The sequence below is a fragment of the Homalodisca vitripennis genome, chromosome 3 (assembly GCF_021130785.1).
Source record: "Homalodisca vitripennis isolate AUS2020 chromosome 3, UT_GWSS_2.1, whole genome shotgun sequence".
NCBI lineage: Eukaryota > Metazoa > Arthropoda > Insecta > Hemiptera > Cicadellidae > Homalodisca > Homalodisca vitripennis.
Window position 1 is genome coordinate 205,398,831 of NC_060209.1, and position 27,730 is coordinate 205,426,560.

The 27,730-nt window shown below is 33.2% G+C and overlaps 1 protein-coding gene across 2 annotated transcripts in view; it reads right to left on the reverse strand.

Moving 5' to 3' along the window:
- Positions 1-4,081: 4,081 nt before the first annotated feature.
- LOC124358045 (histone PARylation factor 1-like) overlaps positions 4,082-27,730 on the reverse strand; it is a 32,562-nt gene continuing 8,913 nt past the window's right edge. Inside the window, exons 2-7 of one of the 2 annotated variants that reach the window (XM_046810326.1) lie at positions 21,619-21,940; positions 17,945-18,081; positions 16,387-16,550; positions 11,511-11,743; positions 6,871-7,124; positions 4,082-4,196 (exon numbers count right to left, since the gene is read on the reverse strand). In XM_046810326.1, the coding sequence (XP_046666282.1) occupies positions 4,149-4,196; positions 6,871-7,124; positions 11,511-11,743; positions 16,387-16,550; positions 17,945-18,081; positions 21,619-21,940 (1,158 nt within the window). In that variant the 3' untranslated portion in view covers positions 4,082-4,148. Of the gene's footprint in view, positions 4,197-6,870; positions 7,125-7,803; positions 8,009-11,510; positions 11,744-16,386; positions 16,551-17,944; positions 18,082-21,618; positions 21,941-27,730 lie in introns of those variants that run through there. The other variant, XM_046810324.1, reaches the window with a different exon arrangement.

Here is a 27,730-nt window from a genome sequence, read left to right on the forward strand (position 1 = left end):
TAAATTGATTAAAGAGGTTTGGAAACACAATCCAGTTGGAAGAAGACCTCGAGGTAGGCCCAAAAATCGCTGGAAGGACCAGGTGGAGAAGGACTTGCGGAAATTGAGAGTGGGTCAGGGGGATTGTGAAGACAGGGAGAGATGGAGGCAGCTGGTTGGCAAGGCCAAATACCACCTAGGGTATCCATGGCCATGGGAGTAAGAGTAAGGAAGGGACTTGCCTTGAAAAGAGGTTTACCTTCTTCTCTTGACTTACATATTAGAAATAGCTGAGTGATTTTTCGATTTGCTTCTTTATCATCGCTTCGATTTCCTTCGCAATCTCCAATTCAGTGCCAAAGGTTTGTGGGGGTTACCATAAAGTGTTTACCAGTGTATCGTGTGTAGATGTGCAGGCCGAAACACCAGGAACAGGCGTGCCCTCAAGACAAACGGATCCTACCCCAGTTCCCTGCTTTTGGCTTGTTTAACAGAGACACAGAACTAGAATATGCACATAACTCTGACTTGCACGTAGCAGCAGAAAATACAACATCTCGCTTACTCCACACTTTCTGGCCAAGGACTAATGTGGCTGGTCGTAGATTAGTATTGTCACTAACAGATCGGCCTCAGAAAACTATCAGAAAGGCACTTCCCAATTAGGGCTGGGACATTCTCAACGTGTGACGAAGCGGAATAGTCAGGAGTGGGGTGGGTCTGGATTTGGATAAGGAGTGGGGTGGGAGAATAGGCAGTTTAACGTCATACCTAGGACGACTAGTACTCATGTTTAATGATAAAAACCCTCACATCATATTTATCAGAGATGACAACCTTCTTCCTTAAGATTAAAGTTCTCCTATTTTAAATCTCAAATAGTGTCTTCTTTAGAATTAAAATTTTTCTCTTTCATGTTTTTTTACAGATGATAATTCCATCTTTCAAAATTGAGGATCCAGTTCTTTGAATTCGGAGAAACCATCTATCACTATTAATTTTGGTGAAATGTGAATCCTCTTCAACAGCTATACAAAAAATTTTCCTGGAGAAAAGAACTCTTTCCTTCTGGGTAAAACCGTATTCTTCACAGATGAAAATCACCTTTTTCAAAGATAAAACAACACTTTAAATTCTTAAATTGAGAATACTTACATTGAAGATGATTACAGTCTTCTTCACAATGAGAATTATACATTATATGGGGATCTTTTTCTTAAGACTGTTGAAGAAAAGATTTATTTTCTTCAGAAGACAAACTATATCTTCTGAAAGGGGACCTTCTGCTATGCAGTGGAGAACTTTGTGATGTCAATACATGTCTTCAGTAACATGAATACTCTTCTTTTAGGATTAGAAGCGTCTCTTTTGGAGAAGCAAATCGTGTTCCCTTGAGATTAGACCTTGTTTTATAAGAATGATTTTTTTTATATGATAAATCTAGTTCTCCTCTTCGAAGAGAGTCCTCATTACTTATTATTATAACTAAGAGTGTATTTTCAGACTTTTGTATAATGGCTTTACAACACTGGAAATTCATTCTATATATAGCTTATTACATATAATTGTTTTAAGAATATTCCAAATAATAATAATAAATTATGTTCATTAACATTTTATTACTTTCAAAAAATGTAGGTGTTTAAATACTCTTGATAAGAATTTGTTGAATTTTTTATAACTTTGCATTATCTCATCATATATGCGAGAAAGGTTTATTTAAATTTTAATTCAAATAAAAGAAACACAATTTTAAACTTAGTAATAATATATATAGTTTTAGCGCTTTTACTTTAAAAGAAACTTTACTTTTTAGCAAATTTTGAACTTTAGCGCAAAATCTACTAACACTGTACTGTATTTTCAACATTTTTGTACAATTTCTTTACAACACTGAAATTCAACCTATACACTTGCTTATTATTGTTACAGTTATTTTAGTCACAAAACATTTAACCTTGAAAAAGCCTGATAGGGATGCCAGTTCCAATTCAGCTATCACTCAATTTGTTCCTAAAATTAAGTGTGACTTTATCAATCATATTTCTTTTAGGGCCATAAATCACAAGAGGTTATCAATGGCCTCTGTACACATGACAACCGCCTACTGTTGTAGCGTTGTCATTTACTCGTGCTATAAGGTATAGCCAAATAAAGACACCTTAAACAGTACTATTATAGATATTAAACACAATATAAACTAAAAATAAATCAATTAGACTGACACGAAAACACAACAACAACAGAAAACTAATAAGACAGTCGGCCCAGTCAGCTGGTCACAGGTAAAACAGTTGCTTTCACAAGACGTTTCTTCTAACCATACAAAGAGCGTCATTATTCTGCCATCGATTGATATTTGATTTTAAACCGAAACATCGAAAACACGCACATAATAACCGATTTCCAAAACTTATGCTTACTGCCGTATGTTGCCATAGGGTTGACCAATGGATTATAAGGCCCAAATCCATGGGTGGAGTACTTGTTTACTGAACTCCCTGTGATATTAACCTTCAGGTCCTCTCAATACCCTGATATATGTAGTCCTAGTCGTATAGTTACCATAAACTTCACAATAAAACATATATCCACTCACTTGGTTTATCTCAAAAGTTAACTGTTTGACCCTTTTTCTTAAATTTTGTAGATGAGAATGCATGTCAAATAAAACAAGATTAACATGTTTAAAATTTTTATTTTGTATACAAAAGTTTTCAACATATCCTTTACTTTACATTGTAAATTACAAAGTCTCACATACTGGTTGAAAAACTTACATCAGAATAATAAAATAACGTTTAAAACACAGTATAAAATAATTATGCTACAAGGGATAATCCCTCCCAAGACTTTAGAAAATACAAAATAGTAATTCTCAACCATGATACAGGACCAGCATCAAGTAGAACAAATATTTGATAACAGGACTTCCAACTACACAGGAGCAAAACAAATTATAATTTAGAAGAAATATTAAAAATAATTAAATAAAATTATTTAAAACCAATTTCAAAAAGAGACATCTTAAAAGGATAGAAGATTTGTTTCAAGTACTAAGTACTTAGATGTGTGAATAGCAGTTATCTTTGTAATTGTATACCAAATGACTGATACAGATTCAAGTACTAAGTACTTAGAAGTGTGAATAGCAGTTATCTTTGTAATTGTATACCAAATGACTGATACAGATTCAAGTACTAAGTAAGTACTTAGAAGTGTGAATAGCAGTTATCTTTGTAATTGTATACCAAATGACTGATACAGATTCAAGTACTAAGTACTTAGAAGTGTGAATAGCAGTTATCTTTGTAATTGTATACCAAATGACTGATACAGATTCAAGTACTAAGTACTTAGAAGTGTGAATAGCAGTTATCTTTGTAATTGTATACCAAATGACTGATACAGATTCAAGTACTAATAAGTACTTAGAAGTGTGAATAGCAGTTATCTTTGTAATTGTATACCAAATGACTGATACAGATTCAAGTACTAAGTACTTAGAAGTGTGAATAGCAGTTATCTTTGTAATTGTATACCAAATGACTGATACAGATTCAAGTACTAAGTACTTAGAAGTGTGAATAGCAGTTATCTTTGTAATTGTATACCAAATGACTGATACAGATTCAAGTACTAAGTACTTAGAAGTGTGAATAGCAGTTATCTTTGTAATTGTATACCAAATGACTGATACAGATTCAAGTACTTAGTAAAAAGTTATCAAACCAATCAATGCTCTGATATTAAAATCACGTTTGGACTCGGAACTGAATTGGATTGCATGTAAGCAACAAACAAACATTTTTCTGATTAAACAGCCACACAAAGCTTACTGAAGGAACATTATGCATATTCTGTATTAAAGAAGTTAAATTAAAAAGTTTGGTTGATTTTTCAAATAATACACAAAAACATTTAGTATGTAGCAACTTAGTCTTACTCGACAAGTTAAACCTACGTGCATCATAATTTCAATTGCATCAATACATACATACATGATATAATCAAACAACTGATACTGTACTATCCGGCTGATACATTTGTCTCATTTAAATCAATTGAGTTTTTAGGTTTCAACAGTAAATAACAGCAAAGGTAGACTGTCATCAAAAACAGATAATTTTTTAATATAACAAAAATACATAATCCTAAAATTGAAACCATCAAAGGATACTTAAGTTTCCTCCTTTTCTTCTGTCATCCAAATGAACCTAGAACAAAATATGTACATGTAATTAAAACAGAAAAACATCAGTAATATCAGTTGCCATTTAACCTTATGGTACTTTCTGACCAACCGGAGGCGCCCATCCAGGGCATGCTATGGTTGTTATGGTTCTATTGAATTTACTGCAAATATTGTAGAACATGTTTTTCTCTACTTTAAGATAGTTATTAAGATTGGGAATTAAGGTGGCAAACACACAGTCGGTCAAGGTCAAGAACAATGACCTGCGTACGTGGCATCAACCTGTCCCTTAAGTGTTCGTGATTTAGAGTTTATATATGTAACTGATATTTTACGGATAGTACATATTCTAAGAGATGTTTGTGATTCTAGAATTGTGTTATATATCAATGTTTATATAAATACTGGTGTCTTACTGACAGTTCTTTTTTCCTTTTCTCAAATTGTGTTGTATTAATAAATGTGTAATAAAAATAAACTGTAAATGCTTTAGTGAATTGATTTCATTTGTATAATATGTATTGTGCAGTGTTAAGTTGGTCAGCTGTGTCTGACAGACGTCACAGAGAGCCGGCTCAGGTGTTTTATAATTTTGAACTCTGGACTGTAGCTTATAATAATTTTTTCATTCTGTTATCACCGCCACACTACTTGAAACAGTGGTCGGTTAATTCCCAAGTATTGTGTAACCTTGTAATATTTCTAGATATTGTTTGGTGGAATAAATCAGTTCATGGAGTTGGTCAGTACTTCTTCGAAATGTTGCATAAAAATTACAAATGAGTGTAAAACATCATGAAGAATAAAGGTAGCAAGTTGATTAGTGAAAGTTCTAATCAATCAGCTGATACTATGTTGGCTGGTGGATTGAGAATACCTGTCTGAGCTATATTTGTGTTTTGTAATTACCTGTTTTAAACTAAACAATAAAACTATTATAAGATTAACATTAGACATTTTAGAACCGCAACAGGCAGATCCCTATAGTCTAATGTATTTCAAATTCACAAATGAGTTCTGGATTATACTGCACAGATGGGCGCAGTTGATATGTAATATCATTTTATTTTGTCTCATCAATTTATATGGCAGACTAAAATGTGGTGTAGGAAAAAAGTTTTCTGCTTTTGGAAAGTGGTTAGCTATTATTTTTGTACAAATTCAAACAAGATCAGTACAACAACAGACCAATGAGCCACAGAGAATTCAAGAACAGCGTAATCCTGTGCTCTAAGAATTAATTTATTTTGAAGAAATATTATAGGTTTTTACAACAAAAGATTTAATAATTACTTTAGATACTTTCTATTAGGTTAGAAAACAAATAAACAGTAATATGCACCTTGAAGAATGACTATGTGGCATTAGAAAATCATTTTGTTGTTCTCACCTCTACTATTTTTTCATGAAGTTATTAGATGCCACGATGGTACTCTCCTATGTATTTAGTTTATTACAACGTGTATACTGTTTTAATATTTACAATAACTTTTTAAATTTACTGTATTTCATACATGGAGTGGTTTAACCATCTAATGTTAAAAGTCAATTTCTGAATGTACTCTAAGTGCATTTATAAACAAGAAATATCAAAATAAACATAAATTTCTGGACATTTTCCTGAGTATCATCTTTGGGTTATCCTTCTTGATACAAAAAATCAATCAGCTGGTGAAATCACAGCAACAAACGTGTAGCATATGTAGTTCAGCTAACCTGTCGAATCAGCGGTCTTTTGTTTATCTTGCTTGTCATTTAACTAGTGTCTTTGGGTAAATGACACAGAAAGATGAACAGAACAACTACAGGGCTTTCGAACTAATCTACAAGCTGATTGTTGAATAAGTAATGAACATTGAACACCTTCAAACTTTAACTACCAACCTGAGGCACTAATATCTGCCAATAGGATAAGGGAAGCACTGGATCAAAATTAATTTCATGAGAACTTAAAAGACGTAGACTTAACCAGCAGCTCAGGAGTTTTTTAAATAATTTTTTTTAAACAATTACTTCTATATTTATAAATAGACCTACCTTAAAATTAACTGTTCAAAATTATTTACATTCTTGTCCGCCAAGGTTTTCTTCTATAAATAGTGATTCTGCAATAAAGTGTCTAAAATGCACAAAATTTAGTGTCCTCTTGAATTTAAGCAAAAAAAAAAAGAAAAGATTAACCCAGTCTTTCTTTTGTAAAGTGTAGTTTATAGTGTTTTTGGTACCACATAGTTACAGTACATGAAAGACATTATTTACATTGGTGTGTTTGAAAGACAAATACAAATATGAAATTGCTATACAAAGGAAATTAATACTGCAAGTTTCCACATTTAATCTTAGCATAGGTTAAATGTTCTTGTTCAGTCAAAACTGAGTTATGTCACATTAGTTTTTTGCAGGAATTAAAAAGTAACAGTTTTTTGCAGTGGAGGGTGTAATTTAATTTTCAGTATTCTAGTTTCTTAACTAATCATGCCAATGTATTTTGACCTGTTACATGTAGGAGCAGAGAAATAGATTTTTTTTTTAAATTTTTGTACTGACCTTTATTTCTTGATGACTCTCCGTCAGCATCAGAAACTGTAGTCAAACTTTTATACCACAATATTTTGCCATTTCAAACTGATCACACAATTGTCGCCAACACAAATTCACTATCTCAAGTAAGTTAGTTAATAACGTATAGTACCAACCTCAATAATGGTGGCAAACTCATTGCGGCCCAGCAGGGTGTAGGCTGTGGTGAGCAGTTGCTTGGCACTGCGGTGGAGCAGAGGGCTACCGTATGTGAACAGGTCCTGTCCTAGCTCTAGACTGGTGCCGAAATCACACTCATCATTTGCAATGTTGGCAAAAGTGATCACAGGTTGCAGTTGCTCCCAATATTTAGCCCTCTCCTCCTCACTCTTGCTATCCACCAGACCCTTCAACATCTTCTTGATCATGCCTACAAAAGAAATACAATATCAGTTGCTTAGGTACTGCGGTGGAGCAGAGGGCTACCGTATGTGAACAGGTCCTGTCCTAGCTCTAGACTGGTGCCGAAATCACACTCATCATTTGCAATGTTGGCAAAAGTGATCACAGGTTGCAGTTGCTCCCAATATTTAGCCCTCTCCTCCTCACTCTTGCTATCCACCAGACCCTTCAACATCTTCTTGATCATGCCTACAAAAGAAATACAATATCAGTTGCTTAGGTACTGCGGTGGAGCAGAGGGCTACCGTATGTGAACAGGTCCTGTCCTAGCTCTAGACTGGTGCCGAAATCACACTCATCATTTGCAATGTTGGCAAAAGTGATCACAGGTTGCAGTTGCTCCCAATATTTAGCCCTCTCCTCCTCACTCTTGCTATCCACCAGACCCTTCAACATCTTCTTGATCATGCCTACAAAAGAAATACAATATCAGTTGCTTAGGTACTGCGGTGGAGCAGAGGGCTACCGTATGTGAACAGGTCCTGTCCTAGCTCTAGACTGGTGCCGAAATCACACTCATCATTTGCAATGTTGGCAAAAGTGATCACAGGTTGCAGTTGCTCCCAATATTTAGCCCTCTCCTCCTCACTCTTGCTATCCACCAGACCCTTCAACATCTTCTTGATCATGCCTACAAAAGAAATACAATATCAGTTGCTTAGGTACTGCTGTGGAGCAGAGGGCTACCGTATGTGAACAGGTCCTGTCCTAGCTCTAGACTGGTGCCGAAATCACACTCATCATTTGCAATGTTGGCAAAAGTGATCACAGGTTGCAGTTGCTCCCAATATTTAGCCCTCTCCTCCTCACTCTTGCTATCCACCAGACCCTTCAACATCTTCTTGATCATGCCTACAAAAGAAATACAATATCAGTTGCTTAGGTACTGCTGTGGAGCAGAGGGCCACCATATGTGAACAGGTCATGATTAACAACTGAGTTTAGGAGCTACTTGACCAATAGAAAGCAGGTGGTGGTTAAAATAAATATTGTCGACATAATAAAGTCCAATAAATTAGATCCTGTCCTTTGCCAGTTCTAAGGGGTGTTCCACAGGGATCTGTACTTGGGCCTGTTCTTTTCACACTTTTTACTAACGATCTCCCTAAGTATCTAGAAGAATTTGCCACAACCTTAATGTAGGCTGATGACAAAAGTCTTACTTCTGTCTGAAAAATCTGCAGAACAACTAGATATCCAGTCAATTAACATGACTATGCAGTATTGCCAATATAACAACCTGGTAGTAAACAAAGCTAAGACTAAGCAAATCATAATGGGCAGCAAAAAGGAACAAATATCTCACTTACCTAGTGTAAAGGTGGCAACAGAGCCAAATACTTAGGAGTGATAATAGATAAAGACCTCAGCTGGACACTGTGTATTGACAATCTATGTAGAAAACTGAATACTGCGATCTATATTATACCAGGGCTTAAGCTGAAATGTTACAGGCTCTTCAGACTTTTTAGCAATATTATTTGTCCTGTAGACCTTATTTAGCATTGGTGTTCAGCGGAGATTCCAACACCACATATAAAAAAAGTCTGAAGTTCTCGAATACTTTAGCCTCCAAAACCAATAATTACACTAATAAAATATACTGTTGTTAATATAGCTCAATATTAACCAATATTAAACAGATTTTTATGAAGAGGTTTGATTGAAAACGGTTTAGTTAGAAAATAAAATTTGTAACTTATTGTAAAAGTATACAAAAAAAGAAGAAAAAAAGGCTTCTCTTAATATAAAATAGAAATAAAAACAGTATGGTGATTTTTCCTTTCATGAAAACAAGTGACTTTTAACTTTAGTTCATCTTTAAGAAAACTTATTAGACCCTACCAACAACATTAAATCTGTAGTCTTCTTTGTTTTGTAAACACCAATGTTTAAACATCATTAAAATGGATTCCTTTCTATTAGTATCTTTAATAGAGATCATTAACCCTGGAACTGGCCATCATTTTTCCCAAAATAGCAGGCACTCTTTGGTGATTTTGTAAGGGTTTTGTATTTTAATCACTGCTCATCTATTTTTTAAGATAAAAACATTTTAAAAACATCAATGTCTTTAGAAAAAAATGTAGTTTCCCAAAAAAAATATTAGTAAAGAATAAATTTTTCTCAAATGTATAGCACCCTCTCAGGTAGTATGAATTTTTTTAGAATAATTCTAAAATATACAAAAGTTTGCTTATATATCTGAATTACAAATTACAAAAAAATATTTAGGTAAAAGAAGTTTATTGGTACTTTTGAATAATATATCAATAAAAACTACAAAATCTGAAAAAAAAGTTTGTATAGCACTATTGTGTATACCATTGTGACATTTTAGAATCTATTGGATGAACAAATATTTTTTTCTAAGAAATAAATATATGTAGAAGAGAAAAATATAATATTTATAGAAGTTTACATTGTATAGGATATTTCTTTTTTGGCACCAATCTTTTTTTAAAATTTTTACAAAAGTCAAAATTGCAAAATAAATGCCTAACGTTTTTAGCTAACAATTTTCTTTTCATCCAAAAATTATTTGTATAGATAGTACATTTATTGAAGTTTACAAAAATGTACAACAATGTATTTTTATCTCTATTATGTTTTTGTTAAAAAAATAAAACAAGCGATGGTCATAGAAATAAAACGCTAATACCTTCAGAAAAAGTAAAAAAATTATTGTCTAAAATATATGAATATGCTTTTATAATAAATATCTTTGCATAAATTTAAATCAAAAATCCAACCTATTCACTAAAACTTAACCTAACCTCTAAAATTTTCACTTCACGAATTAAAAAAAAAAACACTAAACAAACTTTTATTTATACACACTAAATAACGAAAAGTCTAAAATATCCAAATAAATAGCAAGCAATACACTAATACCGGGAATGGCGTAATAACAACAGAGAAATCGACATGGCAACCAAGCTATGCGTTGTTCTCTACTGGCTGAGTCGGTGATTGTGCAACAGAACAAAAATAAAATACTAGTTCATAGTCTTCGTTGACGATACTGTTGCTTAGAGCAATTCTTCTTCATTGTTTTGATATGATTTTCACTATTTCCAGACAACGATAAAGTAACAAAATTAATAAAATATAATGAAGCTATTTTCGACGCATTAGGCATTTTGGGATTTTACAAAACACAAACTTTGCTTATTTTATAAACATTTATTTTCCTACTGGCTATTGAAAAAATGTTTCTGAAAGCCAAGAATACACTGTTTTCAATGACGACACTTACGATAGGGAATTTTGACAAACATACGGTAATTTTAGCGTGTCTGGAAATTACGCAAACAAATGGCAATTGGAAATGTCAACATCCAAGTTTTGAATTTTATAATGAAAGATTTAACGTAACTATAGAACGTTTTATGATATAATAAAACCTGATATATGAAACCTTGGATCTTTATCTTTAGATTTACGAATGTTTTACTTCAAACAAAGTAAAAAATAGACTTGCTGTGAAAGATCATATTACGACATAGTTAATGCGTCGAAAATAGCTTAGTGACATTTTGAAACTGTAGTTAATGCGTCGATAATCGCTTAAAGCCAGTTCCAGGGTTAACAAATTGCTTAAATAGGTTATACTTAACAGTTTACGAATGTCTGTCATTTCAAAATAAAATCTGATTATAAAATAACCTCAAAAAATCTCCAGTAGTAGTTACAGATGCCAAGACAAAATTTAGAAGCGTACAACGTTCGTATGCATGACACCCACGGCGCATCAGCACCGCTGTCATCGCAACAAGCATGGCCGTTCGTTGGATATTACTTTGGCATCAAAAAGTATAGATAATCTAGTTTGAATGTTAAGTACAAACTAACTAGTTGAATGAATGAACATAGTTGAACTATGTTGGAAAACTGAAGAAAAATACAAAACTGATAGATAAATAAACTAAACTTAACTAACTTAACCTGATATTTAACTTGACTTTGTTAATATAAATTATTATTATTAGTTTAACGAAGCTGTTACAATTCTCCATGAATGTAAATAAAGAATGTTGTCTCTTGTCTATTTACAATGTTGGTAATTGAGCACAGGCTACAGTCGCTCCCCAAACTTGGCCCACACTTCCTCACTTAGATTGCTATCCACCATTTTAAAATCTCAAATATTTTGTTTACAATAAATATTATTTGTTATTTTATTAGATTGTACACAATAATGTAAGTTGAGTGATTATGGCTATCTTGTATGTCAACACCCTCACAACTAAATAAATGTAATGGATACTGATCATGAGAATTATTTTCACCTAGTTTTAAATTACGTCCAATTGAGATTGGAAGGAGTAATGCACACACAGTATTTACTCACTGTTGCTAGCGGCCAACTCTCTGTAGCCCACATCGTTCTTCTTGTCCACCGGGACGACAATGCCGGCTTTATGGAAAGTTGACGCCACTACCTTCTTACTCCGAGCTTCCATTGCTTTAGATGTTTTTTCTAAGCTGAAACCTTTCTCTTTGGCCCATGATGTCACAGTTTTTTGGAGCTGTGGTATTTTCATTCGTGAAAATGGATCAGTCTTTAACTCTTCAAAATAAGAACTGGAACAGAATTACATTAGTTAGCTGAAGTAAATCACATCCTAAATAAATATCAAGTATATCTACTTAGTTAAAGCTACTAAAATCATCATGGTTTAATAGTAAAATTGTGGTTACGATATCAAGGAATGGTATGAAATTTAGTCAACTGCAGCTGTTAAAAAAACAAAAATACAAAAGTAAATTATTAATTAAAAATGCCAATAGGTGTGCATTGGTATTTTGGACTAATATAAAAACAACTGACTCTTTTTAGATATATTGTAAAATCTATTATATGTAATATGATTGTAAAATTTATAAAACTTTGGTAAACATTGTTACTCACCACACTTTGGATACAAGAACTGACATTTGTGTTACAAAACTATGAATGCTAAATTTTCTGTGACAGTACTGAAGATAACTGTAGGGTTCAAACACATCTGGTCAGACGTTTCAAAGAAGTCATGAAGTTGTATCATGATGACGTTCTGATCAATATGCCTTACTCATCACCAATGCCATAAAGGAAAGCATTTCGGAAAAGGCAATAGTGATGCCAAAATCGTCCTGCCAACATTGAAAGATTTGTCTGATAGTGAAAGTGATAAAGGCCTAGACAGCGGTTCCCAATCTTTTTTGGTGAGACCCCTTAGTTTTGCACTATGTAATATGGGTACCCCTTGGCCCATACATATTTTAAAATGTACATGCATCATAAGTTTGCCTTTTCTAAATTTTCGTATTTATACTGCAATTATAATTACACCGCATAGGTTAAAAAATCGGAATTTCAAAGATAAATGCATAAGAATAACAGATCCCATTAATGTAATGCGATTAAAATACAAATTTTATATATTTAGATTTTGTTAATCTGTTTAAAACTTGTTAGGTTGGAAAAAATAAAATGCAAGAAACTGTATAATACATATATTAAATTATAATAAAATTACAAAACACAAAAATTCAGAATTTATGATGTCGCACAATGAAAAATGTTCTAAGTTATCATCAGTTATTTCAATGTGAGGGATGAGCCTTGAATGGAATGGTTTAATAAATGCTGCAGTCCTGCATAATTGGTTCTAACTTGAGTCTGAGATTCACATTCCACTGTGTTGCATTCGATCCTCTATTTAGTTTTTTATGTACAATGCAGAGTGAAATCCCGCCTCACAGAAGATAGGAAGTTTCGGAAGGTAAATAGCAACTCAACTGCTCGTCCAGCAATTGCACCATACTCTGACTCGTTTGTTCCAAAAAAAATAAGAGTGGTTTTTGTAAATACTTTCTTTCAGTATCCGAAATAGGAGTTTAACTTCCAAAAGTTTCCTCCTTTGAGTTCAGAGAAAAAACTGTTTGGGAGAACAATTTTTCTCAATTTCAGCGAAGGGGTTTTTAATCCACGGTATGAAACTCAGATCTTCTTGAAAAGTATTTTATGAAGCAGCCTTGGAGGGAGCTAAAATGATTCTGATATGTTCCATTCAAAAATTGTTTGACTCAGGAGAAGTTCGTTCGTCTTTAATAAAATTATTCAATGAGATGGGAACAATGACACATTGGACTTTTCTTTGAGTCCCCCTACTGCAAATCTAAGTATTATAGTTTTACGCTATTGATTTTTGTCCATGACTTGGAATGGTTGTAATAGCTTCCTTGTAGTTTTCATGTTAACATCATTAACATACTGAAATATGTCTGCCAAAAAAGCCAATCGCTCAAACATAATCATATCTGAAAAACGTCACGATACTGAAAGTCTGTGTCGATAGGAAAAATCAATATTTTCATGTCGAAGTTCAAAAAAACTCGAGATGTCCACTGTCTTTCCCTCGTCAATCACCTTACTTCCGTGCGCAGAAGTAATTGTTTGTGAATACTATCCAATCATCACATAAATTATGTGAAAAGGCTTGAGTTCATGCTCTGGCTTTAATGAAAGTTTACTGTATTACTGCTTCATATTCCAGTACATTTTTCAGCTCTGCTGGACATCTCTTTGTAACCAATGCGTCTCGGTGAAGACAACAATGAATAAATGTAGCTTTGGTCTTATTGCTGTACTTGAGAACAACTCCTTATGAACTCCAGCCATTGCAATTTGCCCCATCTCTGCAATTCCCTACACATGTTTTCCCAGTTCAACTCGTTTTCCCCCCTTTCGCTCGAATAAATGTGTCTAATTTTTCCAAATATTGCATCTGCTTTTGTGGAGAAGGCAAGTTTTGGCAAAATAGCATGCCTTCTCTGACAGTATTTCCATCTTCGTACCCTAACATAACCATATTAGCTGACTATTTAATTACGTCAGTTTTTGTTTCATCAATTTGAATAGCAAAATATAGTGCTTCTTTATTTTCAAGAGTACTGTTTTCCTTTACATTATCAGCATATCACTGTATTGTTAGAAAGCGAAAGTGAATTAAATCTGTTTAGCCCATTTTGCCTAACATGGTTGGACACAATGTCTTTAGTTGCTGCCAGTATTAATGTTGCCCCAATGCGTATGTTTTGTCCTCTTGAGCAATTCTAAGACTAAGCCCTCAACCGCTTTAAATTGAAACAAGTAACAGAATTAATAATTTGTCTGCTCCTTTTTAATAAAGCTTTCCTTATTTTTGAAAAAATCCATTGGCCTTATCTTTGTAATTTTTAGTGTTTGTTAGGGAAATGACACTATAAAAGAGATGGTTTCATTGCATGGTGAAAAGTGTTTTCCAAACACATACACATTGTGGCCTAACTTCATTGTCATGGACCTCATTATAAGTAAATCCATAAGACAAGTAGCTTGTGTATCATATTTACGCCTTTATTTTGTACGCACTGTTGTTTATCCTAATGGCTTCGCAGAAACACACAGAAGCAACTATATCTTTTTGATGAAGATGTACTAGGTACAGGAGGTAAAAATACCTCTTCTTCAAGTGATGATGAAGACGCTTTGCTTTTTCTTAACGTTGAAGACTTGGGTAACCTCTTAGCCATATCGCTATAACAAACACTGTCCTATGAAAATAATGAATAATAATAACACGAATAATGTGGCCAGTATGACACATGCTTTAGACTCACCACACACTTTGGCAAAAAAACAGATAGAAAAACTGACAAAGAACTACAAACGGTGAGACAAGCGTCAGTGATGTACCCATCATTCGCGCAAAATAAAACTTCCCTCGGCTTTTTTTTTTTTTTTTTTTTTTTTTTTTTTTTTTTTTTTTTTTTTTTCCTTTCCCACTCTTTTCTCTCTCCCTCCCCCCCTCCCTTTTTCTTTGTTTGTTTTTTCCTTTCTTTTTTTTTTTTTTTTTTTTTATTTTTTCCGTCCTTTTTTTTTTCATTTTTTTTTTTCCTTTTTTTTTTTTTTTTCCGCTCTGCGAGAGTACCTGGATTTTTCTTCCCCTTTTTTTCTCTTCCTTCCCCTTCTTTCCCCGTCCAGTCCCCTTTTCTTTTCTTCTATTTTTTCTCTCTGTTCCTCCCCCTTTTTTTTTTTATTCTTTTTCCTCTTTTTTTTTTTTTTTGTTTTTTTCTTTTCGTTTTTCTCCCTTTTCTTACCCTTCCCCTTCTTCCCCTCTTGTTTTTCTTTTTTTTTTTTTTTCCCACTTTCTTTTTTGTCTCCTTCATTTTCCCCTTTTTTTTCGTTTCTCTCTCCTCTCCTCCCTTCCCCTTTTCCCTCCTGTCCGCAAACACGATCATTAAGAACCGATCACGACCCGAAATTTCGCCTAGCATCAGCCGGAACATAATAGAAACTAGCATGGTTCTGCGCCACGACCCCTGGCAACGTCTCCGTACCACCCAGGGGGTACGCGTACCACAGTATGGGAACCCCTGGCCTAGACCCAACCTCAAATAATGGTGGTGGTGGATTTGACAATGGTTTGACTGTTTATAAAGGACCTGATTTTCTACATTTTCCTTATACTTTAGTAGTTGGGTATAAGGAACCTCAGCAAAATAAAACTGTGAGTACTTCAGACACTTTTCAACTTTATAACTGTTGAAATATTATATTTTTAAAAATTGTTGCTGAAACCAATTTTGTTATGCAGAAGAGAACATGGACAAGCAGAGACTACTTAGACCTAGATTTATCTGATCCACTTGGAAAAACGTTTCATTAGAGAAGATTTTGGTGGTAACTTAAAGGCACTGAATCCAAAGCAATCTATACAAGATTAATTTTCATCTGAATAGGTATTTCACTAATTGTTGTTTGTAAATGTATTTTCGAGAGACAGATTTTTGAGATATATCATATCATGATAAAATAAAAAACTTTAGTGTATCTTTTTTATATCTTGGACCAATAAATAGGTTAAAAATTGTTATTTACTATATCAAAATAAATACATGCTGAGAGGTAAGGGAGGTAAAAACTCAAGAGCAAAGGGTTAAGTTTTTAATTGTGATAAACAATAGTAGATTAAATCACGATTTAAAAGTTACATGTTTTCATTTTATTATAAGAAAATCAAACAAATGAGAAATTTTTAAAAGACATTACAAATTTTAGATGCGTTTTAGTTACTGGACACTGCATATTACAAACTAGAAACTAAAAACAACTATAAACAATTACTCTATTAATAAGATACACGACTTCAAAGACATGCTTTCATTGATCTAAATGAGAGACAAATATTACAACTTACTTTAATGCAGCAAAAAGATTTTGACCTCTAATTTTCAGTTCACCATTTTTTTCGGGATCTTTCGGGTTGAGGACGTTACTGGCGACAAAAACTGGCATCTCCTTTGGATCATCCCGAAAGTAACCCATATGGTAGCAACTCGAGTTTTCATTGCAGATTACCGTCTGTAACAGAGCTAACAATAACAATTGGAACATTATAATCCGGCATAATACTTAAAACAGTAGCAATTAAAACTTATTCTAATGTTACACACATAACTACACGATTAATAGACTATTGCTTTGCCCTTCATAGTATTTCCATTAAGTATAATAGAAAAGAGAATTGTAAAGATACAAGCCTTAGGAACTGTACCATTCTTTGACACTTGCCCAAGTTATTTATTAATGTTGAGGGTGATTATTTTTATAGTGCAGGGATAAATATCTGACACACTGCAGTATCCCATGTGAGTATTCATTCAGTTATTTGCCCTCCATCCTCGTTATTGTTTATCTAGTTGTGAATTCCTCAATTTTTCCTGTCTATCAGATATAATTGTAAATAGCGGAATTGGTCTATCAAACAATAAAATGTTGTTTGAGCTTTCTCAAAGTGTTGCAGGTTCTATTGTTCTACTGCTAGACAATTTACAAACAACCGACCTGAACGTAAACGGTATGATGTTTCATTCAAGCGACATCCTGTACTTACCATTAGAGAACTGAATATCACAATTTAACATCAAAAAGTAACATCACAGATCAGATCAGAGGGTGCTAAGATATAAAGTTTCCTTCTTTTTCTTGAAGCATGAGGAAAATATCTGTGACTCAAGTTCATGAATAAGTTTTATTAATCTTCATCCTGTTTCAAATTACCACAATAAGCTTCTGGGTTGAATTCATCAAGCCACTGTGCTGTGACGAAAGGCTTATTCACATATTCTAATTTTAACAATTAACTTAAAATAGATTTTGAATTTTTCTATAAAAAATTAAATGTTTAATGCCTTGTGCATAAGGAAATTACAAGTGTTTAGTTAAACTAAGTCTTATATTTACGCTTGGCAAATCTCTATTAATTTTACTCTTAATTACACCAGAAAACTGTTTTTGTAAAAAAATTTGTGTGATAATGTCAACAGAGTGATTTAAACACTTATACAATACTCCTGGATACATTCAGAAAACAGACATTACAGCAAAGAGGTTATTTTATGAACAGTTTAATAGTCTATTGTATGACGGAGGCACAAAGCAGAAAGTGGTGATAAAGTAGAGCAAAATGATTCAAGGTTATTTTATTTTAGTGCCAGGTTTCGAAGTGAAGATTAAATTCTTGTTTTCAGATGTTTCAAAATGTAATCATAATATTTAAATATGTCATACCTACGGATATTAAAGATTCAGTCATCTTAATAAACATGTTGTAGGTTCAATAGAGGACTGATTCTCATAATAAAATAGAAACACTTAAAAGTCCATCATACTACAAAATGTAACTGTTAGAATTAAAATTAGTAAAGAAAATAACTAAAAAGAACATGAGCTTGATTTTTAAAAACAATAATCACCTGAAACTCAGGAGGATCGTAGTAGTACCTCCAGTGTTTTAGAAAATCTGGCAAATCCTCTTCATATACTTCGCTCACTTTCCCTGCCAAAACATCAAATGGCCCAACAAGTTTCAGCTTTATGGCTTTTAATGCATCTAAAATTAAAAAAACATAATATCAAAAATGTTAGACTGTTCTGATCTGGGTTATCAGATGACTCAAGTATATTTAAAACTAATCTGATGTTTTCAAATACATACAGTCTTTGTGATAAAAGTTTCTATAAAATTAATTTACAAAATAAACGCTATGCAAGAAGACCCACAGACTTACATTAAAAATTATTGTATCATATGACATATCTCACATCTGCTTCTATTTCTGAAAGTTTGTGTTGTTATAATGTGATTATATCAAAAGTAATATCTTCCACTTATACAGAGAATACTTTTATAAATGACCCATTTTTATAAAATTATCAATCTTTCCAGATTAGGCATACATTCAAAATTTTGATTACATGAAAATATATTGTCAAAATAACTTTCTTGAAAGTATTTAGATAATAGTACATTAAAAAATGTTATTTGATTGGTTCTTTAGTATTATTTTACTGTGCTTAAAACAATAGACACTTTAGTAAATATATTTTCAAAATTAAATTTTTAGAATAAATTAATATTATTTCCAAGGAAAGAAAAAACTAGGTTAGGAAGAAACAGATTTTGTGTGGCTGCAATCTTGAACTATCAATCCGGTTTGGTTGCTTTAAGATATTGGTTGCATCACTATATCTCTTAAATGTTGTGCAATAACCATCTAAGAACCTTACGGATGTGATATAGCAAAGTTGTAGGAACAAAATTATGAATCCCTTTCATCGTATGATGGATGGTGTAGGAGGCTTAATAAAAAGAAATGCAGATGAGCTTGTCAACTACAGAAAAGGTTTCAAGTCGGCCACTGACCTTCTAGAAATGTTGAAAGGGAAAGAACAGTTAAAATCTCTGAGATCCGAAAATTTATAAATTTAACATTATATACAGTATATACAAGCTCGATAGCCATGGAAGAACGCTAAGGCATGCAAATATACGTTGATTACTATTGAGTTTAAATAATTCAATAAAAAAATTTGATTGCCAATTGTTATAAAAACAAAATTTATTATTTTTCAGCTGAAACAGCAGTCTTAACAATTTTTTTAGAAATGCTTCAAAGTCTAGAAAAAAAGTGGTTTCCTGGTTTAGTATAAATGGTCTTTGAAGAATGAAAGTAAAACTCACCATATTTTATTTAGCCTTAGTTCTCAATCCATTTCCTTGCAATAGTCTTGACTTGCAGTCAAATGCTAAGTTATTGGTTATCACTTTGGATTGTAAGGTCTTGTGGGGTCCTCATGTGAGCAATGTTAGTAGTAGGTTGTCAAGAGTAATCTTTTTATTGAGTCACTTAAAAATGTTAGTTAACAAATCCCAACTTAAATTAGCCTATTTTGCTTTTTTCCATAGCATTTTATCATATGCCTTTGTGGGGAAATGGCCAGGATGTCAATATGGTTTTATTGTTATAGAAATGGGTTACTAGAATCATAACAAGTTCACCTTGTTTAGCTCACTGTAGATGTTTATTTACTAGTAAAGGAATACTCACATTTTTCAATCAGATCATTTTTGTAACCCAATGAAAGTAAAACAAGACATTCACAATATTATCAGTTAAGAAGTTCTGTTCTGTTCATTGTACAATAAAAAGCCATAAGATTGACCAACCTCAATGTAGGTTAAGTAAGGCCTAAAATAGTCTGTCATGTTTAACAATGAAAATGTTTAATAAGTTACCTGTATCATCAAGTTATGTAGATGTAAGAGCTTTTAGGGTTGCGATGCATAGCTGGTTTGTAAGAAATAATTTTTATATATTACGAGATGTTTTAAACAACAGTAGATGAAATGCTTTAAATAATTATTTATAGGACTATTTTATCTGTTCTGACCTTCTGTAATTATTAATTTCGAAACTCTACCTTAATTTTAATTATAACTTTAACCTTTAACTGCCTAACTGTGATATTAAGACTAGATTTCTTTACTTGCTCTCTTGAGTTTTTAAGTAGTGAACGGCAGCCACATTTTAAAATAGGTTAGGTCTAATTGCTGCTGTGACGTTGTCTTTTTTGCTTATTTATATAAACTGTAATTTGGCAATAAAAATTATTCCTCATAGTTTCATTTTAAATTCCAGTTTCTCTCTTAATTTCATGACGCTTATAAACTCTTTATATTCTATCAATGAGTTTGCCTTAGTGCAGAAATAAAATTAAGAATAAAAAACAGTTTGATTAAATTAATAGTGAGAACTGGAGTTTTATAAATATTAATATCATTAGTTGAGTACTTTGTGATCAAGACTTCACTAACATTCAGCTAATTAATTGTTAATAAATAATATTAAACAGATTTTTACTTGATAGTAGGGCTTCACAAATCAAAAGATGCTTGGCAGTATTTTTTTTTAAAACACAGCATAATATTTGTACCAAACAAGTAGAGGATTTTTAACTTGTTAGCTAGCTCCTTAATAGACAAAAAATTGTTTTAATATTTTACTCCAGTTTATTTTTTAACAGAGGAAGATGAAAACCAAGCTTTCTTTACCCAATGAATTGACAAAAGAATGTGGGAGCAAAAAAAGTATATAATCAGACAGTGTTTTACTTTAGCGGGTACTAGACCTTAGTAAGCGGCCTACACTCATTATTCGGTTGTTTTCACGAATTGTTATATGATTTTATCCGAAGGCATAATTCAATATTACAATTTATTTAACTTGGCATATGATACGAAAAGAGCGATGAATATGAGGAAAATATGTGAGATATCTCTCACATGTGACGAGATAGGCTTCAACATGTACGGTTGGCTCCTGGTAACCCATAAGGAGAATTCTTTCCTCCATTTCACAAAAGCTGTTACTCATTGATATCAAACTGGGCAAGTTATAAATATTGTAAGGTTTCTTTGTTCTGTAAGTCTAGGCCTTAGTTGGTTTTGTTGTTTTGTAATGTTAGTGTTAAATTTGCTTTAAAAATTTGTAATAAACGAGATTCTTCTTGTTATGGTAATTTATTATAATTCTTATTGTGTACAATTTTTTCATATCGAACAATTTGACAAAAACAACTGAATAACGTGTGTAGGCCACTTGCTAAAGTCTCCCCTCATCAGCAAATGAGTTTGCAATTATTTTGTGTTTTCTTAACTTCAGAGATGAAGCCTAATAATGAAACTTTTAATAAACATTGTATTATTTCACTGAATTAAATTATATAGTTATTAAGTTGTTTTTCTTACAGTGTTACCCGATATTATAAGACCTCACCTGGTAGTATCTCTGTAAAAAGGGCTTGAATAGAAAACATGACAGCAACACATTCTCCAGAGAAAGGGTATATTACTTAAGTTAGTTAATAATGGAATCTTGTAAATAATTTGTTTTAATGTTGCTTTTAACATAAAAGTTATCATCTACAGTTCATTATTTAAAAATTTTTTTAAAATTTAGTTCAGATGAAAAGATGTACTGAAGTGAAGTTTTGAACACCTTGATACCTCCATATTAGATTTTCAGTTATCAGCCCTTTTTACATAGACCTCCTCGTTATTTTGAGTAACATGATCAAAGCGACTAACTTGTTGGATCATTTTTGTTCATAGTTTCACACATTTCCCAGAAGCTGAAGAAATCAGGTGGCATTTCAAATAGAAATAATTGCTTAATAAGCTCCTTATTGTTAGTTTCCAATTCAACTTTTTTTGATTCCAAAGTTCGAACTTTATTTTTTAGCAATATACATTTTAAAGTATCATTAATCTCTATAGATTCCTTTTCTTTTGATTTTTTCGGAGGCTCTGAATGGTTATCCCTTTCTTTATTACTGGGTAGAGTGGTTGATACATCACTTGTGTCAAGCTTTCGTTTTTTAGCTGGCTTTTCAGGGCTCGTATCTCTGACCTAAAACATAAACATTACCACTGCAATTAACTATCTACAGAACTCAGGATTATTTGAGCACCAACCTTTGCGTGATAGCTAAGTCAGTTTAAATAATCACAGCTTGCCTAACTACAACTAACACTTGCAGATAAATGAAGCTATGGGTAGACTAGGTTGGGGATGTGCTCGAGAGTTATGAATAATAAGTTTTGATTGTTTAACCTCAAATTAACAATAAATAGTATAGTAAGAATACCTTTATATGAATTAACTGTAACATATAGGTGCGGGTAAAGTTGTGAGTGTTATGCTTAGGAGTTGACAATGTTGGTTTAAAGAAATAAAACTTATATATAAGAAAAGAGCTAAATTGAAAGAAGTTTTTGTTAGTTAAACTGCATAACATATGTTTATTGTAGGCCTATATTTGAGATGATCAGTAATAATTGGTAATAAGCTAAGAAATTACTACCGGTGCACTTATGAATTGTCGAGTGTTTACCCTTTAACCACAGCTATACACAATTTGAAATTACAATTTTTTAAATTGGTTAACCAGCTTGTCAATTTTTCAATTTGAATAAAACACCTCCTGATGAACTTTTGTAAAATGAACATGTTGAGTCTGATTATGCTGTTGAATGTACAAACTACACAAAATGTACGTGAGGTAAAAGTCAAATTATGAAGCATTGATTTTAATGAAACAAAAGTAGGTAAATAGAAATATAACCGTATACAAATATATACACAATTTGAAATTACAATTTTTTAAATTGGTTAACCAGCTTATCAATTTTTCAATTTGAATAAAACACCTCCTGATGAACTTTTGTATAATGAACATGTTGAGTCTGATTATGCTGTTGAATGTACAAACTACAGAAAATGTACGTGAGGTAACAGTCAAATTATAAAGCATTGATTTTAATGAAACAAAAGTAGGTAAATAGAAATATAACCGTATACAAATATATACACAATTTGAAATTACAATTTTTAAATTGGTTAACCAGCTTGTCAATTTTTCAATTTGAATAAAACACCTCCTGATGAACTTTTGTATAATGAACATGTTGAGTCTGATTATGCTGTTGAATGTACAAACTACACAAAATGTACGTGAGGTAAAAGTCAAATTATGAAGCATTGATTTTAATGAAACAAAAGTAGGTAAATAGAAATATAACCGTATACAAATATATACACAATTTGAAATTACAATTTTTTAAATTGGTTAACCAGCTTGTCAATTTTTCAATTTGAATAAAACACCTCCTGATGAACTTTTGTGTAATGAACGTGTTGAGTCTGATTATACTGTTGAATGTACAAACTACAGAAAATGTACGTGAGGTAAAAATTCAAATTATAAAGCATTGATTTTAATGAAACAAAAGTAGGTAAATAGAAATATAACCGTGGACAAGTAATACAGGGCAATTGAATTTTTGAAGTAATTGAGCAAGAAACTTATAATAGTTTCATGGTTCTTGTCACAACATGAGCAGTTGTTACCACTTATAAAAAAATGAAATTTAACCTATTCGAGGGCTTACATAAGTCTGAGCTTGGATTCCGGTGTTATCTCAAGGAATGAATTCTTTTTTTTTTCTGACCGAACTGAAGAGTGCCGCCGAAGGCAGGTGTTTTCCCATAGGTTGAAAGTTGGTTCAGATCATAAACCCTCTGCCTACCACTGCGGACTTCGGTAACTCGCACTTTTAGTATAAAAGAAAATTTTCTCTTGAGATACAACCTAAAATCAAGCTCCATCACGTTAATACTCATAGGGTTAAATTTAACTGTTTCTACCTATAACATATCTGCAAATGTGACTTATTGTTCCATTTGTGTACCATGATTCTCATTATCTATGTTTTCCAGTACTATCTACAGCAGATAACCTATCTAAGCATTCCATGGTTCCTTCAGTGCTGGATTAAATACCATTTCTTGTATTGGTACTTCCATGCCTTATAGAAACTATGGCATTCATTATTCAAATATCGTGTTTTCAGAGTCAGCATAGTCAAAACTTTTAGCGAGGACACATTCTGTAGATTAATGAGCAGGAGGAAAACTGCTAAACATTTACTTTAAGGGAGCATTTTGCCATTCTGGATTGTTATGTAATAACAATTAGTAGATAGTGACAGAGCATTACTTGTTAGCTTCATTAGATATTATAAATTATCTAGTCTTCCAAGACTTGTAATTGTATAAACTTAAAAATTTGTTTAATTCATTTTTTAATAAATATTTTAATAGTAAATAGTCCCTCCTGCTCAGTTGGAAGAAGTAAGTAGATTTTGTGAAAATAGAAATATAAATAATTATTTCTTAATAATATGTAATCAATACCTCAAAACCGTTCCAGATACAATAAACTGCAAATTACAAAAAGTTTAGAAATATCATTCCAAAATACTTTTCTAGATCCATAAATAACTGAGTTTTGGATTTTTAAAAGTTTGATTCCAACATGCTACATTGGAATGAAATTGTACACCAAATTGTTTAATGAAGTGGTCATTAAACATGGCACCCAGAGATATTTATAACAAAGTTCAACACATTCAATGCTGGCTAGATATCGTCATACTCACCCTATGTGCTGACTTTTTATTTTGTTATATAAACATTCACATGTGTGAACAGGACTCTGCTGAGTTTGATTGACTCAGTGTGTGTTACAGGGCAACATAACTTCCTACTGAGAAAAACACTATCTACATACAGAAAATACATCTAACTGTCTAATTTGACCCAAATAAAAGACGTTTTTGTTCATTTAGAGTATCTAAGAATAAAAGTTCATATCAAACTGACAGAGGTTCCTCTGGCCATAAGGGTGGGCAACATATGAAAAAATCCCTCTAAGTAAAAAATCAAATTCTGAATGATCTAATAATGAATGCCTCCGGCCATTACTGCTGTATGGGAAACGCAGCTTGAAAAAACAAACAAATATTGAAAACTCAATAACGATAACTCCTCACTAACTTGCAAGAAAAGAAGTTCCACTTTGCATGTTCTAAAATTCATTATATGTCATTTTCATACCCTAAAACCTTATATTGTTTTATTTAGAAGGACAATAGCAATAGGTTAATAAAACAACAATAACAACATGGCTGACTGCCAACATTCTCAGTAAAAGTGCTCTCAAGAAACAGTAAAATAGTGATGGTTTTAGGTTCAATCAACAAATAACCTCTAATCAGCACCTTACCTGGAGTACCGTGAGTCCATACACTAAAAAACTTATCACTTACAACACAAGATAAGTGAAATACTTAACTTATTAAAACACTTGCCACAAGCTGACCTAATTTTTTGAAGTAAGCACATTTCATTTTAACAATCCAGATTGTGACAGTAATATTTTCAAATGAACAGAACTCCCATTACCATCTAGGATTTTTGAGAAACTAAAGAGACAAATTTTAATATATTTTATAAAGTAATTAACACTATTAAAAATCACCAAATCTGGTGTGACGTCATAACCAACTCAATGCTGCTAGATAAGTCAACTTCCAACACTACACCAGTAGACCAATAGGAGACAGACAGACAGCTAGAGCAAGTGTGTCAAGCAGGCGAGAGCAGTAACCTCACCTGCTGACTGTGTGTCTGCTGATAACTGACCTCAGACATCTGCTCGCTATTCATTGCATGGCCACCGATGAAACTGTTTGCTTTACCATAACTTGAACTTCTCTTTCAAAAATAATTCATTTTTGTTAATCATATCTTTCTTACTACTGTACACAAAAATGCCCACAAAATATCCATGCGGTAACTGTGGCATTGGAGTTAGATTTTCAGGTATAAAATGTACAAGTTCTTGCAAAAATTGGTACCATGCAGGATGTCAAAATGTCATAGAAAAGAACCTGAAAAAATGGACTCCCCAGGAAATTGGGAAATGGCAATGCATAAATTGCAGAGGAGCAGAAAATCAGCCTCACCTATCCGAACAAGTATTACCTGAATCACTCTCTTTAAATAGCTCTGATACCATCCAAGAACTAAAAATTAACTTAATTGAAAATAATTTTCTAGAAAATTCGAACAGTCAAGAGGATGAACTAGAAATGGCTGCAAAAATAGGATCAGCGTTAGTAGAAGAAAATGAACTCTTAAAAGAAGAAACACTCAAGCTAAAGACCAAACTGAGCATCATGGAGGAAAGATTTGAAGAAATAGAAAATTAAGAAAAGAAATACATAAACAAAATAGAAAACCTTTTACAGCTAAATGCAGACGTTGAAGCTCAACTCACTAAAGAGAAAAAAACTTCCCCAAGAAGCGCAATTTATCTATGAGGAACATGACCTAAAACTAAGTCAACTTATTGATGGCTATGTAACAAGAATAGCGGAGCTTGAAAAAAATATCTCAACACTGCAAAAGAAAACTGAAAATCAAGAAACTAAGTCTGCCACTTTTCAAGATTCTATGACGCAAACTTCCCCTCCTAACGAAATAATTAAAGATAGTCCCTCATCCCTCCTACTTGAAATGTCAGGTATCAAAACAAAACTTGATCGGATAGAGATAGCTATTAATACTTTAACTTCAGGAGACAGCCAAACCTGCAATGAAAAACTGTTTAACACCTTGACAGAATGTAACTCACACCTGACTTCAGGAGCCAGCCAAACCTGCCAACAAAAACTGAAGAACCCCTTGACAGACTGTAACCCACACCTGACTTCAGGAGCCAGCCAAACCTGCCAACAAAAACTGAAGAACCCCTTGACAGACTGTAACCCACACTTTACTTCAGGAGCCAGCCAAACCTGCTATCAAAAACTGAAGAATCCCTTGACAGACTGTAACCCACACTTTACTTCAGGAGCCAGCCAAACCTGCCATCAAAAACTGAAGAATCCCTTGACAGACTGTAACCCACACTTTACTTCAGGAGCCAGCCAAACCTGCCATCAAAAACTGAAGAATCCCTTGACAGACTGTAACCCACACCTGACTTCAGGAGCCAGCCAAACCTGCCAACAAAAACTGAAGAACCCCTTGACAGACTGTAACCCACACTTTACTTCAGGAGCCAGCCAAACCTGCCATCAAAAACTGAAGAATCCCTTGACAGACTGTAACCCACACTTTACTTCAGGAGCCAGCCAAACCTGCCATCAAAAACTGAAGAACCCCTTGACAGACTGTAACCCACACTTTACTTCAGGAGCCAGCCAAACCTGCCATCAAAAACTGAAGAATCCCTTGACAGACTGTAACCCACACCTGACTTCAGGAGCCAGCCAAACCTGCCATCAAAAACTGGAGAACCCCTTGACAGACTGTAACCCACACTTTACTTCAGGAGCCAGCCAAACCTGCCATCAAAAACTGAAGAATCCCTTGACAGACTGTAACCCACACTTTACTTCAGGAGCCAGCCAAACCTGCCATCAAAAACTGAAGAATCCCTTGACAGACTGTAACCCACACCTGACTTCAGGAGCCAGCCAAACCTGCCAACAAAAACTGAAGAACCCCTTGACAGACTGTAACCCACACTTTACTTCAGGAGCCAGCCAAACCTGCCATCAAAAACTGAAGAATCCCTTGACAGACTGTAACCCACACTTTACTTCAGGAGCCAGCCAAACCTGCCAACAAAAACTGAAGAACCCCTTGACAGACTGTAACCCACACTTTACTTCAGGAGCCAGCCAAACCTGCCATCAAAAACTGAAGAATCCCTTGACAGACTGTAACCCACACTTTACTTCAGGAGCCAGCCAAACCTGCCATCAAAAACTGAAGAACCCCTTGACA